This window comes from Alligator sinensis, unplaced genomic scaffold, assembly GCF_000455745.1.
Source record: "Alligator sinensis unplaced genomic scaffold, ASM45574v1 scaffold1241_1, whole genome shotgun sequence".
Classification (NCBI taxonomy): Eukaryota; Metazoa; Chordata; order Crocodylia; family Alligatoridae; genus Alligator; species Alligator sinensis.
This window is the reverse complement of record NW_005842202.1, coordinates 133889-150375: the sequence shown is the minus strand read 5'-3', so window position 1 is coordinate 150375 and position 16487 is coordinate 133889. Positions and strand designations below refer to the sequence as shown.

The 16487-nt window shown below is 47.3% G+C and overlaps 1 protein-coding gene across 1 annotated transcript; it reads right to left on the bottom strand.

Moving 5' to 3' along the window:
- Positions 1-7643: 7643 nt before the first annotated feature.
- Positions 7644-15089, bottom strand: COLCA2 (colorectal cancer associated 2; the record flags this gene model as incomplete). Its single annotated transcript, XM_014521310.2, has 4 exons — positions 7644-8218; positions 9778-10007; positions 11584-11647; positions 14991-15089. Coding segments are annotated over 4 exons (747 nt in total), but the record flags the coding sequence as incomplete, so codon positions are not given.
- Positions 15090-16487: the final 1398 nt, after the last annotated feature.

Sequence of the window (16487 nt, the reverse complement as noted above, 5' to 3'; positions counted from 1 at the left end):
TGGGATGCTGCCGCTCTAATCAGGCAGTTAAGAGGGACGAGGAAATCAGATTCTCCTACAAAAGTCAGGTCATGACGTTAAAGGGACCAGCAGAGAACACAGTGACTGGTTGATTCATTGCAAGTGCAAAAGTGAACGTAGACTGCCAGTCGCATGCTCTAGCTGCTCCAAAAAGGAAATCAAAGCCTAAGGAAATCCAGAGTTTAAGGCTCACTGGATTTTACTCTCAGGTTCAAATGTATTTAAATTTATATTTTATAAAACTGTTTAAGTAAACAAAACCTACCCTATATGGTGAGCAATATTCAGGATACTCATCTGAGGTTTCAGCTCAGTACATCCTAGCAGGAACGATCGTTCCAGAAGCATTAAAATAAAAGAATTTAGATGTCTCCTTGGCTGCAACCAGGGATTGTGTAGCATGCGTGATGGGGGGGTGCCAAGAGCCCCCACAAGAGAGATACAGGACATGGAAGTCAACAGAAATAAAGAAACTGCAAACTGCACATGAAGGATCTCCTAGAGGACTGGGGGTAAAGACAGGACTGTATAGCACACTCTTCTACTGACATTCGTAATGGAATGTGCATTGTAATGGGTTCTCCCTATTCTTTCTGTGAAATGATTTGTGAATTGCTGTGCAATTGTAGAGTGAGAATGATGTTGCTGCTGAGCCAGTAGCAATGTAGGAGAACAAAAGTGACATGTGGTAAATCAGCTCTGGTAAAGCATTCCTTTTTTTTTTAATGATATTTAATACGTACAACTACGCATCTTTAGTGGCTCTTTGTCACATTCTCAGGATAACACAGAGGAATTTTAGCAGAATTAAACAAAAAAATGAAGGGTAAACTCACTTAACAGAGACGCAAGTGACTTGATTAATCATCCAGTGTCTGATTTTTCACAAGTACATCCAAGTTGCTTAAGAGTCTTGAAAATTTTGCTGAGAATTTTAAACGAGGTGGTTAGCAGGTTTAGATGAAAGCCATTTAGAAATATAGATATGTTGATTAGAGATTGCTGCAACTCCCAGCCCTTTCTCTAGCCTTCCCCTTCCACTATCTGATTACCTCCTCTAAGTACATCGGGTCTACATACCTGTCAACATCCTCTGACAAAAATATTGATTGTATATTTGCATGTGTTTGCATATATTTGCATAAATTCAGGCACAAGGCAGCCAAAGTGCATGCCTTCTTATTTTGAAGATATGCTGTAGCAAACTCGGATGTGGGGAGTACTTGCATTCGTGCAGCACTGCCATATGTATGGATGTAAATAAATAAGTCTCCACGTATTTCAACTGCTGCCATCAAACCCGCCGAGTCTGTGCATGTCACTCACTTGTCAGACCAGCTTAAAGATCCTACTCAAGTGGAATTTGATGTGAAAAGCTCTTTGCCTCTTAAGCTTATTTGTAAAAATGTATTCTGTCTCTCCCTGGAACAGGTGGAATAAAGCATTCAACTCTTCTTCACCTGATGCAAGTGCAGAAGCTCTTACCTCACCTGCTCATTTACCCTGCCATGCGAAAGGCTGAGCAGTTAATAATACCAGTGAATAATAATACCATCGAGTAATACCATGAGTAATACCAGTTAATAATACCATCGCTTTTATGTATCACTTTCCAGCTATAGATCTCAGCGTTCTGTTTAACAGATGGAAAGCATCTGTCTCTTCCTTTCACCAAAGCCTGGAAGATGGTGTGACTTGCAGGGTGAGTCAGGGGAAGAGCTGGGAAGAGACTGCAGGTCTGCCAGCTCCTCAGCAGATCAGAGAGAGCTCAGCTTCCCCACTAGACTAGAGCAGGCATCCTTACAAGGGCTGCTTTCCACCTTTCCTCCCTGAATGGCAGTGCTCTGCATTCCTCCTTTAATTATGCTGTTATTGGAAGACATAATTCATGACTAGAAACTATAAATTGTGCATGTGCGTGCATGTGTGCACAACAGTAAAGCTGCTAACCCAACATGATGCCTGGCTCTGTATTGCCCCAAGACCCTTTTTGCACTCTCCCAGTTAGAAAGAGGCCTTAATATGAGAAGAGCAGCAATATCCAACAGATCTACCTCAGACACTGCCTAAGGGACCTAAGAGGACCTTGATGTCATTGTGAAGCAGACTCAAGAGTGCTACAAATAAAACATGAGGTAGAATTTGTATTAAGAGTAGTAACAGATGCTTAATAATTGTAATCATCAGTATATTAATGAATGCATTTGACAAAAGACTCACTAGGCTGTGTAAAATCATGCTGTTCTCCTCCTCTCCTAATACAATTTCCCCCGTAGAAATAAGAGCCTGGGTCCAGACTGTTTAAAATGAACCGAGATGTTTGCTTAGCCACACGACAAGTGATAGCACCACCTGATAACAGGACCTCTACAGAGTGCCCTGTGCAGAGCACAAGTATAAGACCTGGGCACCACTAAATCCCCCTTATGGCTGCACAATAGGGCTTAAATAATGCCTGGGCTTTGGGCTGGCTCTGCCCCAGGGAAGGTCATGCACCGAACAGTACCCTCCTCTGCAATTTGTCCCATTGCTCAATTCAAGGGATAATGCACCATGAGAAAGGGTGGCAGAATCTGACCCCATGTTTAGACAGGCTTATCCTTTCCAACTGGGGACGCAGGACAAGTTGTTAGTAACAAAGAGCTGTTATCATTAAACAAATGGTCTGGAGAAGTGGCACTGCAGAAACTCTCCAATGGGTCTGTTGTAGAGAGCAAAGAGCTTGTATTTGCTGAGTTAACTGAGTGCACAGATCCTAGATCTGAGAGGCTTTAATTGTGCCTACATCTGCACATTGCAGTTTGAAATGAGAAAGCTAAAAGGCTTGATCTAAAGTGTCTGTAAGAAAAGGAATATCTTAATAGTAATAGCGAGCAAGTGAGAGAGAGACGGACCTTTAATTATAAAGGTATTAGCTGAATCCCCAGGTGGTGCATGTCATTGTAACTGCAGTGATGTCCATGGGTCCTTGCCAGTTTGCTCTGGTTGAGGATCCAATATACTCTTTTTTAAACATATAGGAAGGGGAAGAAAAATAGCTTTTCTTATTGTTGGAAATGCCAAGGATCAGCCTTTGATGAACTGTCTGCTTCGATCCCTGGCTTTCTGTTCATAGCCCTGAGATCGCTGTGTCAACAGCTGGCAAGTTTTTACATGCACAGAATGTGTCATCGAAAATGAATGAAAGTCCCAAAGAACCTGAAAACATTACAACAAACATCTCTAATATGTTTCCAGTCCCAGGCTCAGAGATTGATTAAAGAAAATGAGAAAGAGCAGCCGAGGAACCCGATGACTTTACTCTCATTCAACATGGCTGTGAAAGGTCAAGAAGATGGTGCGGTTTGTTGATTAAAAATCCTCAGTTGGAGGCTGGGAACAGAAATGTCATTGTGGGTGTCCAGACTCCTGGGCAAAGCATGGTGACCAAAGCACAAGAAACAGCTGAAGGGGCAAAACTGCTTCAGAGGCTCCACTACCAGGCTGAATCTGCATCCCTATGCTGCATGCTTCCTCCTCGGGGCAAGAGGAGGGCCCCATGAATCCTGGGGTTCCCATGCTGCTTTAAGTGCTAGAGCAGTTTAAAGGGGCTTGAAGATGAATGGAAAGGAGATCCCGAATGGGACAGGTGCTTGGGCTTTCTCTCTAAATAGATTCCTTCCCAATCACTTCTTTATCTAGTAATCATGCAGCTTTTTGAAGGACACACCGAAGAGAAAGGAAAAACAGAGTAGGGATCTTTCAGGGCTTCCCCTAGAGCTCAACTTCACCTTTCTGCCTTGCTGGGCTATGTGCTGGAGGATTAATACAGGTAAGTTGTTATTTTCTTTTGTTGGTCTCCAATGAAAAACAGCTTCTTATGGAAAGCATCAGTGAAGGCAGAAGGGTCTGTGCCAGAAGACAGGGCTTCAATTCTCATTCCTGCCTTCACAGCCATGGATTTGGGGCAAGACCTGTGCTGTGAGATGGGAATAATGCTTGTCTGTTTTGTTTCACCCCCATCTATATGCTGATAGCCTGGTACTTTGGCTATCTGCCTGTGAAGCCAAGACATGCTGTTGCACTGTCACACACCTGTCACCATTTAGCACTGAAGTTGTTGAGTTCCTTGCTGTCACCATTCACCTGGTAACCGCCCAGAAGGAAGCTGGGGGTGGTAATTATTAATCTCATTACAGAAAGATAAATTAATGAATTGGCTGATTTTTCCTTCCTAAGGCTCCTTTAACATTCTGGGATCCTGCATTCGAACACCTTTCCCTGTTTGTCACAGATTCAGGCTGAAGTTTTCAAAACTTAAGTAGAAGATTAAGTCCATCTGTGTGCATGCATTTAATAGAAATTGGGCATCCAGACCTTAATAGATGGCTGTGAAAATCCTAGCTCAGCCTTCATCTCCTACAGCTGTGAGCCTCCATAGCCTCTCTTCTACATGATGAAGCTGGCAGATGTGATTGCAACATGTTAGTCATACCCAAACCAATAATGGAGCAGCACCACAAACACAACCCTGCCCCAGACCCCAATTTTTTAGAAGTGGAGACCCAGGCTAATCTACAAGGACCCAACCCACCTTAATAAAAGCTAGCTCTGGTATGTGCATGCATGCTGCAGTCAGCCCCTTGACTGCAGTGTGGGTATAACCTAAGTCTGAAATATTCCCCTTAACTAGTATGTGCAGCCAGAAAATGCAAAGATAATAGATCCAGGCCTATATAATGTTGGTGGGAATCTTATAAAACCTGGATAGACTGGTTGATTTTAGCTTAAATTGCCAAAGCCCTCCAGACCAAACTAGAAAAAAAAATGTTGCAGAATTTGGTTAATCCAAGAGCAAAAGCAACCAGCTTTCTGTTGTTTGTAGGGGCCCAGGTTTCACCACAGGATTCCTTGACTTGCCTGTCAATATAAGAACAACATCAATAGCATATAGCCCAGTCTCCAGGAGAGAAGACCATCCTGTAGAGACCTTGGAAAGATTTCAGATGCTGGGCATTTCCTCTGGGACTGGCCAGAAAACAACAATTCCAGTCTCTTCGTTTGGAAACTCCCTCTACCAAAAGTTTTCTCAATTGGTATTAAAAGACAAAACAGCCGGAAGGAAGCCCTATTCAAGTTAGGTCCAATAGAGCTTATTAATAGTGGTATCTGCCTTGGTTAATGTGGAGGTCTGCAGATGTATTCTTTTTCAGTAGAAATAGGGATACGGTGTCGATCGTAGTATCCCCTACAGACTTCAGCTGATACCGGGAAGACGTAGCTGCATAGAGAGTGTGGGAACTCAGCTCAATAAGGTGAGGTGCAGCAAGGCTTATCATTAACCCAAGGGTGCAGAATACCATACATTATTCCTAGCCTTCAGACAGAATCACCAGGAACTCAGCCATTCAAGTCACCCGGCTTCAACTTTGCACTCTTTGGCAAATACAAGCAGGATTTAGTCTGACACCTCATACAATATCTTAGTGGGGGACTTGGCCTAATCTCCACAGATGCAGCACAAGTAGCTACATGCCATCCAGTGACATCTCACCAGGCACTGGAAACGCACCTTGGTTTCTGTGTGAGCAACACAACTGCCTGCTGTAATCTGCATTGCACCCAGGAAGCTAGTTTTGAGAAAAAAGATGGGCATAACCATATAGCTAAGAAGCTGGGCTGGGGACATGTGCTCTTACAATTGAGAAAATGCTTAAATGCACTGCTGAATCCAAAGCCTTATTGTCCCGACAGTTCAATTCCTCTCTAAAACAAGGGTTAGGACACTTCCAGTCTTCTTCATTCTCTCCATCTTGTTTATTTGAATTGTAACCTCCACCGGGCAAGGACCATCTCTTAATACTTGTATCCACAGCCCTGAGCACGAAGGGGTCCCAGCCCCAGTCCAGGCCTCTGGCAGTTTAATATAAATATCAATTTAATTTGTGCATGTGCTCCTTGCACAGCCCTTAAATAAAAAGAAACCTAAGCAGTTCCCAGGTGGCTGAGCTGACCAAACAGAAGCGAGCAGGCCAGGTCAAGATCTCAGCTAGCGAACACTTCTGCAGAGCCTGCTGAGAAAAGAAATGCAAACAGAGAAGGAAATGGATCTGCCTAGAGATACCTGACAGCAAAAAAATGGATTAAATGCACAGAACAGACTGGTGCAAAACATTTCCCCATGGATGGTGTTCAGGCAAGTTGGGAAGGAACTGAAAATTATTTTTACAAATGTTTTAGCATATGAAAAATGTTTTATTATATGGATAGATGCAAAACTCGTGTGCAAAGATGTGCATGGACATACAGCCCTAGGGTGGAAAGGCCTCCAGCGCTGGGCACTGGATATAGAGACTTGCTGCTTCATCGCTGGCCTTTTCAAAGACAACTCCTACACTGAAGCACCTTGGAAAACACCAGGGCAGCGCATTATTGCATGCAGCCTTGCTGTTGGGGCTGCTGAGCCCTAGCTAAGAGGCCACCAGAGGTCGTTGTGTTCCAGGTAGAGCACGCTACGCCGTCCGCTTTCCTTAAAGCCGAAACCATGAACAGGAAAAATGTCAGAGAAGGCTCAGGGTTGTACTTAGGATCCTCCTTCCCTGCCATATAACTAGCAAAGCTGTCTTCTGTGTCAGCCCTCTTGACCCCCTTACCTTGCTGACTGCACCTGCAAACAAGGGTGCTGTTTCACCCAGCATACTATGAACATGCACGTGCAATGCCAGCAAGGTGTGTGGCTCTTGACATAGGAAATGCAGTCACAGCTGCTGCCCTGGGGAGTTTGAGCACAGGCTGTTATCTGTGGCATGATGCAGGGAGGGAGGATGGCTGATGGAGTGGGGAGAGGGGCAAGGGGCTCATTTTGGTGGGTGTGCTTTGAATTAACGCTATCCATGCTGTATCCACTGGTGTGTTGCCCTTCATCAGCACAAAGCTAGCAGCTGGCATGGTGCAGTGAAGGGTTGTAGGAAGGCTGGGAAATGAGGCTAGGATGCGCTTTGACCTGCAGGGTTAGGGAGGAGGGGTTAGCTCTTAAATGATTGAATGCCCTTAGGTCCTTCAGACTTGGCTTTCATGTGCACAGAGGAGAAGGAGCGCTCGCTTTGGGTGGTGCGGGCTGGTCCTGCAGCTATCTCAGCCCCGTTGTGCCATTTGGAGGTGCCGTGTTATTCTGTACATCACTTAAAAGCATTCAGCTTGTCACACATCTCAGATAAAAGCAACCCCCCTGGAAAAGGTTCCTTATTTTATTAGGCTGATGACGTGTTGTACGGAAAGCTGGAGAGAGCAGGAGAGGAATAGATCAGTCTAAATGGCATTTGAAATCTCTGGTGTTTGCCTCAGAGACTCGATGTGTATTGGGTGAATGGTCTTATCCTCTACAGCCGATGGGACATATAAGACATGGCTGGGGAGAGAGAAATGCTGGCCCACATCCTGGAAACCCTTACACAACTGAGTAAACTCTCACATCAGAGCAGGCCCCTTAAAATGTCCCCTCGTCCCCCTGCCTGCTTGCAGGATCAAGGCCTCTGCTTCTAAGAGAGGAGCCCTGGGTGGCTAAGAAAGACAGGTTTCCTCGGAAGAACTGAGAGTCTCTGCTGAGCCTTGCAGGAATGAACAGGCACCATAAACCAGTATAAAATTATTTATTTGTCATTAAAAAAAGAGCTTGTTCACAATGAAACTGTAACGCACAGGACAGGAGAATGGCTGTGAGTGAAAACTATGCCAGCGATAGCTAACTTGCGTCAGTGTAAGTGGTGAGGAGGAAACTGGACTTTGTGTTAGGCAGCGGTGCTCCGGGTAGCACCTGGAGAGTTAACTGGTCTGGGGACGTGTCTGTCTAAAGCCACCACCACCATTAACTGTAGCAGATGTCACAGCTCCTGTCTCTTCTAAAGAAGTCGTCGGCCATCGTCGCTGGGGGTAGGTAGTCCATGCAGTCTGTGCTCGGGTAGGGGTAATATTCAGACACCCTGATGCTCTCCAAGTGCTCCGAGCCGCAGGATGTGCAGTAACAGGCGGACGGCGAGCAGCTGGACTGCGGATGGGAGTGGGCATGGTAGGTCCACTCCTCCCCGGGATACCCATAGTTCTTGGTATCGAGAGGCGAGGGAGTACTGTAGTTCAGTGGAGCAAAAGGAGGCAGCTGCGGTGGGGAATAAGTATAATCTAGTGGGCTGGAGAGATCGGGTGAATCTGGAGATCCTGGAACCTGCAACATTTGAGGAAGCAAATGCAGCATTTAGCCAGTAGTAATCCTGGAGGTTCAAGTAACACCACAAACGGAAACACCCCACGAGTAGTGGCAGCCTCTTGAGTATGTGACCACGTCACACCCGCTCTGCACCTGCCCTGTCGTACCCCTTTAGCTCTGCCCCTGCAATGGACTCGGTGCAGACCCCACTGTGCTCACCCCGGAGAGTTCAGTGTGGGGTGGGGACCGTGCCACGCGGGGCTCCACCTGGGCAGAGGTTACTCAGAGCTTATTAGTCTCATAACACCAGCAAAGGAGCATGTGGGGGAAAATCATAGAAGGGACCCCAGGAGGCCACATCTGGTCCACCCCCCTGCTCCAAGCAGCACCAGCCTCAACTAGATCAGCCCTGCCAAGGCTTTGTCTACCCAGGTCTTAAAAACCTCCAAGGATGCAGAGTCGCCCGCCTCTCTGGGTAACCTGTTCCAGTGCTTTACCAGTGAGGAAATTTTTCTTAATATCTAACCTAAACTTCCCCTGTTGCAGTGTGAGCCCATTTCTCCTTGTCCTGTCATCTGCCCCCACTGAGAACAGCCCAGCTCCATCCTCTTTGCAGCCCCCTGCGGGTATCGTGCCACACAACACCCCGGAAAAGAGGCTGCTTGGCTCCAGTTCTCTTTTGTTCTACTCCAGATGGATTATTCCAGAAAATCAAGTTCTGGCAGGGCATTGCCAGGGGGCACTGCACCCCCCCACAGCTCTTTGGGATGGACAATGGGGATATCTGAGAACACTGCTGTGTTTTTCCTTCTTCAGGTTCCCATCACTCTCATGTGACCTGCAGGCCTTTAGAGAGAGTAATTTAAACAGAGGTGTTCCCACCTATAAGTTACATGCAGATTTAGGCAGACAAGGTTCCTTGGGTGAATCTGATATCTTTTATTAGACCAGCCCAATGCAGATTTAAACCCTCCTACTTCAAGGCAGGAGGCAGCTCTAATGGCTGAGGGTCAGGAAGGAACTTTGAACATCTGTACCACATCTGTATGTCATGAGATGCTTGTTCCACTCTTGTCCACACCAGAGTTGCCTGCACCTCCCTGAAGCACGTGGCTGTGGTCGCTATCAGAGGTGAGATCCTGGCCTTGGATGGACCAGGGCTCTGAATCTGCCTGGAGATTTCTATCCTGGCCACCACTAATAAGGTGATGGCACTGATTTAACCTTTTGGAGACTTGCCTTTTGCCATTCCCTTGCTCCTCCCTAAAGAGGTCCCATGGGATATGGGTTGAGGGAGCAAGGTGCTGGAAGCAACACTCCTCCTCAGCTTTGCGACCTCAGAATTGACTGGATCCTCTGATCTTCTGCTTTTGCAGAAAGAGGGCATGAGACCCAGACTTACAACCCCCATCTATGGGCTGGAGGGTAGATCGTGCTGAGAAAACCAATTTCAGTTTCCAGGCCAGTCTCCAATCCTTTTCCCTTGCTGAAGGAGCTGGCGCGATTTCTCTCGAGATGACACCAGTGGCTTACAAACCAGCATCAGTCCAGATTGGTAAAGAATGCAGCCAACTTACCAGGCTTTGATTGAAAGAGAGAGGAGCTGGCTGGAAGATGTCTGGGTTGTAATGTGCGGAGGTCTGGAAAGCATTGAGAGAGGTGTCCGAGGGCGGCTCTGCTTGGAGATAGGAATCAAACAGCTGCTCCAAATAGCTCGGGTTCTCCTCGCAGGAAATGCAATTTGGAAATGCCCGGGGCTGGAAGTAGCTGGGAGCAGATGCGATGGGCTCAGCCTCAAAGTACGGCTCTGGGAGAGGAGGATGGAGAAGAGGTGAGAGATGGGTAAATGCCCACGTACGCAGAGGTAGCTGAATGCTGCCTTAGGGCAGGAGTCCGAGACACACAGCCAGGCTTAGCAGCCCCACTGAGATCAAAGAAAAGTCCTCAGAGTTTAGAGTGGGATTTCCAAAGCAGTTGAAGGGGGTTAAGAGTCCTCCTGCTATTCAAAGGCAACAAGGCTAGAGCAAAAACTTTCAAAAGTACTCAAGTGACTTAGGAGCTTGAGTCTTACCCACTTAGGTGCCTTGGAAAACGTTACTCTGGGTCCCTAATTCCCTTAGCGTCCCTTGAAAATCCCAACCTTATTTTACAAGTAAATTTAGAACAAGCCTAAACACATACAGTGCAGCAGTGTGCTGCTAATATTTTACCAACTAGCCTGCCCCTCAGCCCTCTGACAAGCTCCAGGGATGCCACCTGTGTTGGCTGGAAGGAGGGCTCTGGATTGGGGAAAGCAAACACCTCTTCACTGAAACAAGAAACCTCTTGTCTCACTGTCACAAGGCAGAAAGGAGGCAACAGGCTCAGCAGACAGACCAGCAGTGCTCTCCGCCGTCTGGGGACCACACGGACGATACAGGTCTCTGCTTGCTGAGCTGAGAGGCTCTTGGACCAGGTTCTCATTCTCCAGGACCGAGTGTTGGCAACCAAAGGGGTTGCAAAAGACTTTGAGGTGTCCTTACAGCATGTGGTGCATTTCACACTTAAAACATATGCAGGCAAAGCTCTTATCTTGCAAATCCTCATGCACACAAGTGGCTCTCTTAAGCTCCCTGAAGTTATTTGCACAAGTATTTTCAGGCTTGGGCCCGGAGTGTTTCGCTGGACAGTGAAACACAAACCATTCACTCCGGAGAGAAAGGACAATTTAACCCTTCCTGGGAAAGCTTTTGTGTGTCTCATGTCTCTATTAACATAAGCAAACTGAAATTTCCAATATTGATTATTGGATCACTTCTTTGATATATTCACACATGCACACCTGAAAGGGACACTTTCCCAACCCCTTAGCTACCAGCGACTGGAGAATGAAGAGGTTTAAAAGTCCAAAGTAACACTTTTTTTTTCCTCCCTCCCAACTCTGGGATAATTGTGCAGAACAGGAAGAAAACTGCTTGTGCTGCTGAAAAGTCTGACACCCCTGGGAGGGTGAGAGACAGATACCAGCCAACTCTGCTCCCAGCCAAATCAGCAGCAGACAAGGAATGCTTTACAATGTTCTGGTCCCTTGTTGCAAGCGGAGCAAGGCAACAAGAGACCGAAGTCTGAAGGCAACGTGTCCCTTGGCAACGTCGTGACCCAGGAATGGGAATCCTGAGCAAAGAGCAAACGGCGTGAGCAAGAAAACAGAAACTGGAGTGAGGGTGAAATGTCCCCTGCCTGCCTGGCTGCATCCTCATCTGCATTTTGTGAGCCTTTTTCAGGTTCTGATTGGCTGGACTCCCAGTGAAGTGGTAGTGCCTGCCTCGAGCCTGCAATCCGGGGCTGAAAGGACCGAGGGGGAAGAACAGTTAGAGGGGGACGGAGATGCTCTTTGTACCAACCTGTGCATGGAGGAGAGGCAGGCTCTGGAAACTGGACACTGCCACCGTTGTCACCTCGGGGAACCTGGCCAAGAGAAGAGGGAAAAGCAAATGCAAGTGCTTGTGTGGGAACTATCCAGAGAGAGTTTTGTCCTGCATGCTGGGGGTAAGTGAGGATTTCTCCTTTGTCATCCGTATAGCTACCTCTAGGGCAGCACAGGTGCGAGATGCATTAACCTGCTCTTTTATTAGCTTGATAGCACCATGAATCGGCATGCTGTTCTGCTGTTCAGATAATGACAGATGCCCGGTGCACGGGATTACGCTCACATACGTCGCGTTTTGGATGTGCATTGCATTCCACTGGCTGTTAATGCTCCCTTTGAATTTTCAGTGGTGTTTTAACCTGTGGCAATTAACAGAATTGTAAATGGTGGTGGGGACAGGACACCAGCCTTTCTTAAGGGTTATATTTGACCAGTGAGGAACAGTTTACAGCTGTGTTAGCTAAAAGATATTCAGATGTGACTATACAAAGGCTCATATAATCTACCATATGTGGTATCCGAGATGTACATCTGACTACCTTGCTCTGTGGCATGGAGGCTTCCCTTGGAAGTCTGCAAGTTTAATGACTCTAACATGGGGACACTTGGAAGCAAACCGATCCCGTTTTCCCAGAAAGCAGTCTGCTTTGTCAGGGGAAAGCCTTGCTCCACTGAACAGACCAGGAGTTTTGCCCTTCATTTCCATTTTACTTGACAAGAGTTGTTTCTGAGCAGATGGTTTAAATTTATACAGCACTGAGCTGCCTTTGATTATTCAAAATAATCCTGAGTGGCTGATTTCCCTATCAGCGGCCTCCTAACATGTGCCCAGTTATTTAACACTTTAAACCATTTCCATTTTGCATGAGTGGTAGCAAATCTACTGGTCTGTAGCCTCATCTGGAAGAGTGGGGCACACCGTTAGTTCGGCTCACTCCCCAAACATTCCCGCAAAGGGTGTTTGCTGGGTGGAAAACACTTCATGCAATGGGCCCTGGTCTGTGGGCCCTTCAGGCATAGCGGCAAAGCAAATAAAGGGTGAGGATAAGTGCTGCCGAGCAGGGAGCAGGTCACCTGTGCCCTGGCATCCTTTGTGGGTGCAAACATGCGAGTGCAAACTTGGAGCAAATGGCAAATTCATTCAGTCCAGCCCCCAAGCCACAGCAGGAAGAACAGGTACGTCTACTGAGGGTTTTTAGCATCAAGCCATTTTGTGAGCTGCAGGGAGGGGACCGACACGCTGCAGCGATACAGCGTCAGTGGGCTCCATTCACCAAGCCTCTTTATTTGTGGTTGCAGGTTGCCAGTCTGCCCGGGTTCCTGCGCAGAAAGCTGGAGGTAAGGGATTCAATCTGAAAACCATCCAAGCTGCAGTGTCACGAACCAGGAAGCAGTAATGAATTACCTGCTTCTCTATGCAAATCCCTGGGATGGCCAGAGCACAGGACTGACTTGCCAGGACTGGATTATTCTATGTATGTTAATTCCACACCAGTAAACAGGCTGCATTAACCCTTCTCCTTTCCAAAGAGGTCTGTCTTCCACCAACAGCCCGACGGGTTATACTGAGATACGGCCAAAACCCTAATCCTGCAAAGCAAATACTCACATGAAGCAAGTTAATGGCCTCATTGAAGCCAGCAGGACTATAAACATGCTTAAGCGCTTTACTGGACTGCAGCCAGCGTCCTGTAACAAGGAACTGATTTGGCATTAATACAGTTAATGGGAGTTTCAGCTGAAAGCACAGCCCAACCCTATCTGAATAGTTCTCTGCTCACCTCTGCTTCCCTGGCATTACCTGTGGATCTGCAAACCTTTCCTGGGCTGGCTTTGAACATAGGGTAAGAGATAAAAATCTACATTTCCATGATTAGCCCCAGCAATGGTACAGGAAAACACTGCAGGGGGGAAAGCAAACCCTGATGACTCTAGAGGGAGCAAATGTGTGCCCATGAATACAGGGCACCGCAAAAACTGCATTGCCTCTGCCCACACGCCACGCCACCTGCCAGCCTGCTGCCCGTTCCCCTTGCATGGGTCTGTCCCTGCAGACCGTGAAATGGAGTAAACATTAGCCCTTGGACAGAAAACTGCCTGCTCAACGTTAGCGTCTGGCTGTATCTTATTTGCTTCTCATGGCTAGTTTCTGATTCCTGATGGTACTGCCACCCCAGAAGGACTTAGTAATCTCTACAGAGGGACTTGAAGAGATTCTGTGACTCCCTGTCCATTATATCCTCCTGTCCCCCTGCATCCACTCGATGGCCAAGACTTCCAGTAGATTAGAGGGGCGTGATTTTCCTTTGTGGAAGCCGTGCTGGGTTTTCCCCATATCACGTTCAATGGGGCATTGGAGAATTTCAGCTTTCATGCTCATTCCAGTCCATTGCCATGGTCACGAAGCAAAAGCAACTTCTCTGTTTTTATCGAGACACTGGCGGGCAGTGCGGCCCCTTTGCACTGATGTTCCCATTTCAACAGGGAAAATAAATCGTGTGTGTTTTGCCTTTCCCTGAGCCTGGAGAAACTCTGTACAGGGTCACTTGGAGTCGGTCAGCAACAGAGCAACCGTGCTGGCTGACCACAGCTCCTTCCTCATTCCTCGGATGGAAGAGTCAGACTGCTTAGCTCGCTGACGGGAGCTGAGCTTAGCCCTGCCTGATCCAAAGCCCTCTAAAATCAGGTCGGGTCAGGCTCCTAGCTCTTGAGGATCCCAACTAAGTCTGTTCCCCCCTCCCCTTCCTTCCTAGGTCTTAGGTGCACATTTAAGGACCTGTAGCGATCTCTTGGGACAGCAGAGACTGGCACAGCTGGTGCCTTCAGTCCCTGTCTGATAATGAGTGAGCACAGGGAGGCCTTTCAGAGTTGGTGAAGAAATTAGACTCCTGTGGGCAACTTTTTGGAAGCTTTAGTATAACCCAGTTTTGCACTGGGTGCTCCTCATGACAGGCAAGTTGGGCTTTGCTTGCCTTGCTTTGAGGCACAGAGCATGCTCCTCTCCTGCTGCTGCAAGGAGGCCCGGACTATCCCAGGGAAACCGACTGCTGTGATGAAACTTGAAATTTAGCCAACCCTGGGGTAAGCCCCTGGTGCAAACACTGCAGCACAGAATACAATGACTCCATCCTGCAATCAGTGCTCCACCTTGAGCAGGAGCAATTACCCCAAAATAGACTCATTTTCATTTGTTTGCTGCCGATATATTTGGCACTTTCCCCTGCCATGCAGGTAAGTTCCCCTCAGTCCCACTCTCTCAGACCTGCCACCTCTGCTGGCTTGGCTTTGATACCCTCATGCAGGAGAGGTTAGTATTAAAAATAAATAGTTTCTTATTCTACCACTACAGATGAGAAGAAGAAGCTAAGACTTTGTCCTTACGGTTGCATCTGTCACTGCTTGCCGGGCCCTTCTCTGCTGCAGTAATTCCTTCACAGTGATCTTCACTCTAACCCCTTGATACACTTTGGGCTTTCCTGAAAGAAGGAGTTAAAAGAGATGATTTCAGAGGGGAGGGAACAAAACAGGCACATTGCCCTGAGGATACTGCAGACATCAATGAGCAAACCCAGTGAGTGCTCACTTTACAGGATGTATTTACAAACAGTTTTAGAGATGATTAATCCATTGTGAATGACTGTCATATCATGAGTCACCTGTGAGCATGGCTTATAACCATCTCTTACACCAGCTATTGAAGTGCATAACACATATCCTATTCATTATGTCATTAATACTTTATAAGCATTCCTTTAGCCTGTGATTAATATAACCAGGTCTTTGGTTTATTTTGCCTGATGAGGTGGTTCTTCATTAGCTAGCCAGGTTGGAAAGAGCTAACACTGTGTTCTTTGGAACAGGTCTGGAAAGGAAATACAATTGCCTCCTTTCTGCCGATGGGAGAAGTTAGGGCCCTGACCCTGGAACACATTTAATTTTTAATGTTGTCCCATTGGGTTCAACTGAAGCAGAGTTCAGCACACGGGTAAGTGTGTGCAGGATCAGGGCCAAGCATCTTGTAATGGGTCACGCAGTGAGGCCCTGCTAGAACCAAGCACAGCACCCAGGTGTCTTAGCTCCCGGACTTGCCCGCTGGCCCACATGTTTAAATTAGTTTAAATCCCAATAACAGCCAAAAGCACTGGGTCCAGACCAGAGGTGCAGGAACCATGCTCAGCTGCCAGATGGAGAATAACACAAAGCAAAGATGGGGATTGCTGGTGCATGGGAAGAACAAAGCTATGAATAAACATCTTGCACATGCAAGGCTTGCTCTCTGGGCTGCCCAGCTTACATCTGTCCTTGGTCTAACAAAAGGGTTCAAATTTGTTTCAAACATGCCAGCAGGGCTCCCACAGTCAGCATGAACAACCACCACACATATACTGAGGGCTGGTCACTTGGCGTGACAAAGAATTTGCCTGTTGTGGACCCCCTTTCCCCTCCTAGAAGAAAAAATTCACACATCCCAACTGGCTTCTACATTTTCAGGGGCTTGGTTCTGTCTTTCTAGCCTCTGCAATGGTCCCTGCCACTGGTCCTTTTTGTGGGTGCAAGGTCCTGTCACACACAGCTGCTTGCAGGCTGAGGTGCTGTTGCCTGCAGGAGTGCCTAGGGATTGGGTTCATGGGCAATATTACGGCCCTGAAGATCCTGCAATAAAGTGGTACCGTGTCTGGGAGGTAACAGAATAGTTCCACCGGGAGCAATTAGGGAGCTAGGTATTTATGGTGCACCTATCTATGTCTCTGCTCGTGGCTCCCCTAATGACAGCTTTCAGCTTCTCTGTGCTCTAGGCAGACTCCATACACGGATCTGGCCCTGGCTAGCGCTTATTACTGTCTAGCCCCTAACCTAGCGCAGCCAGTTGTCTCCACT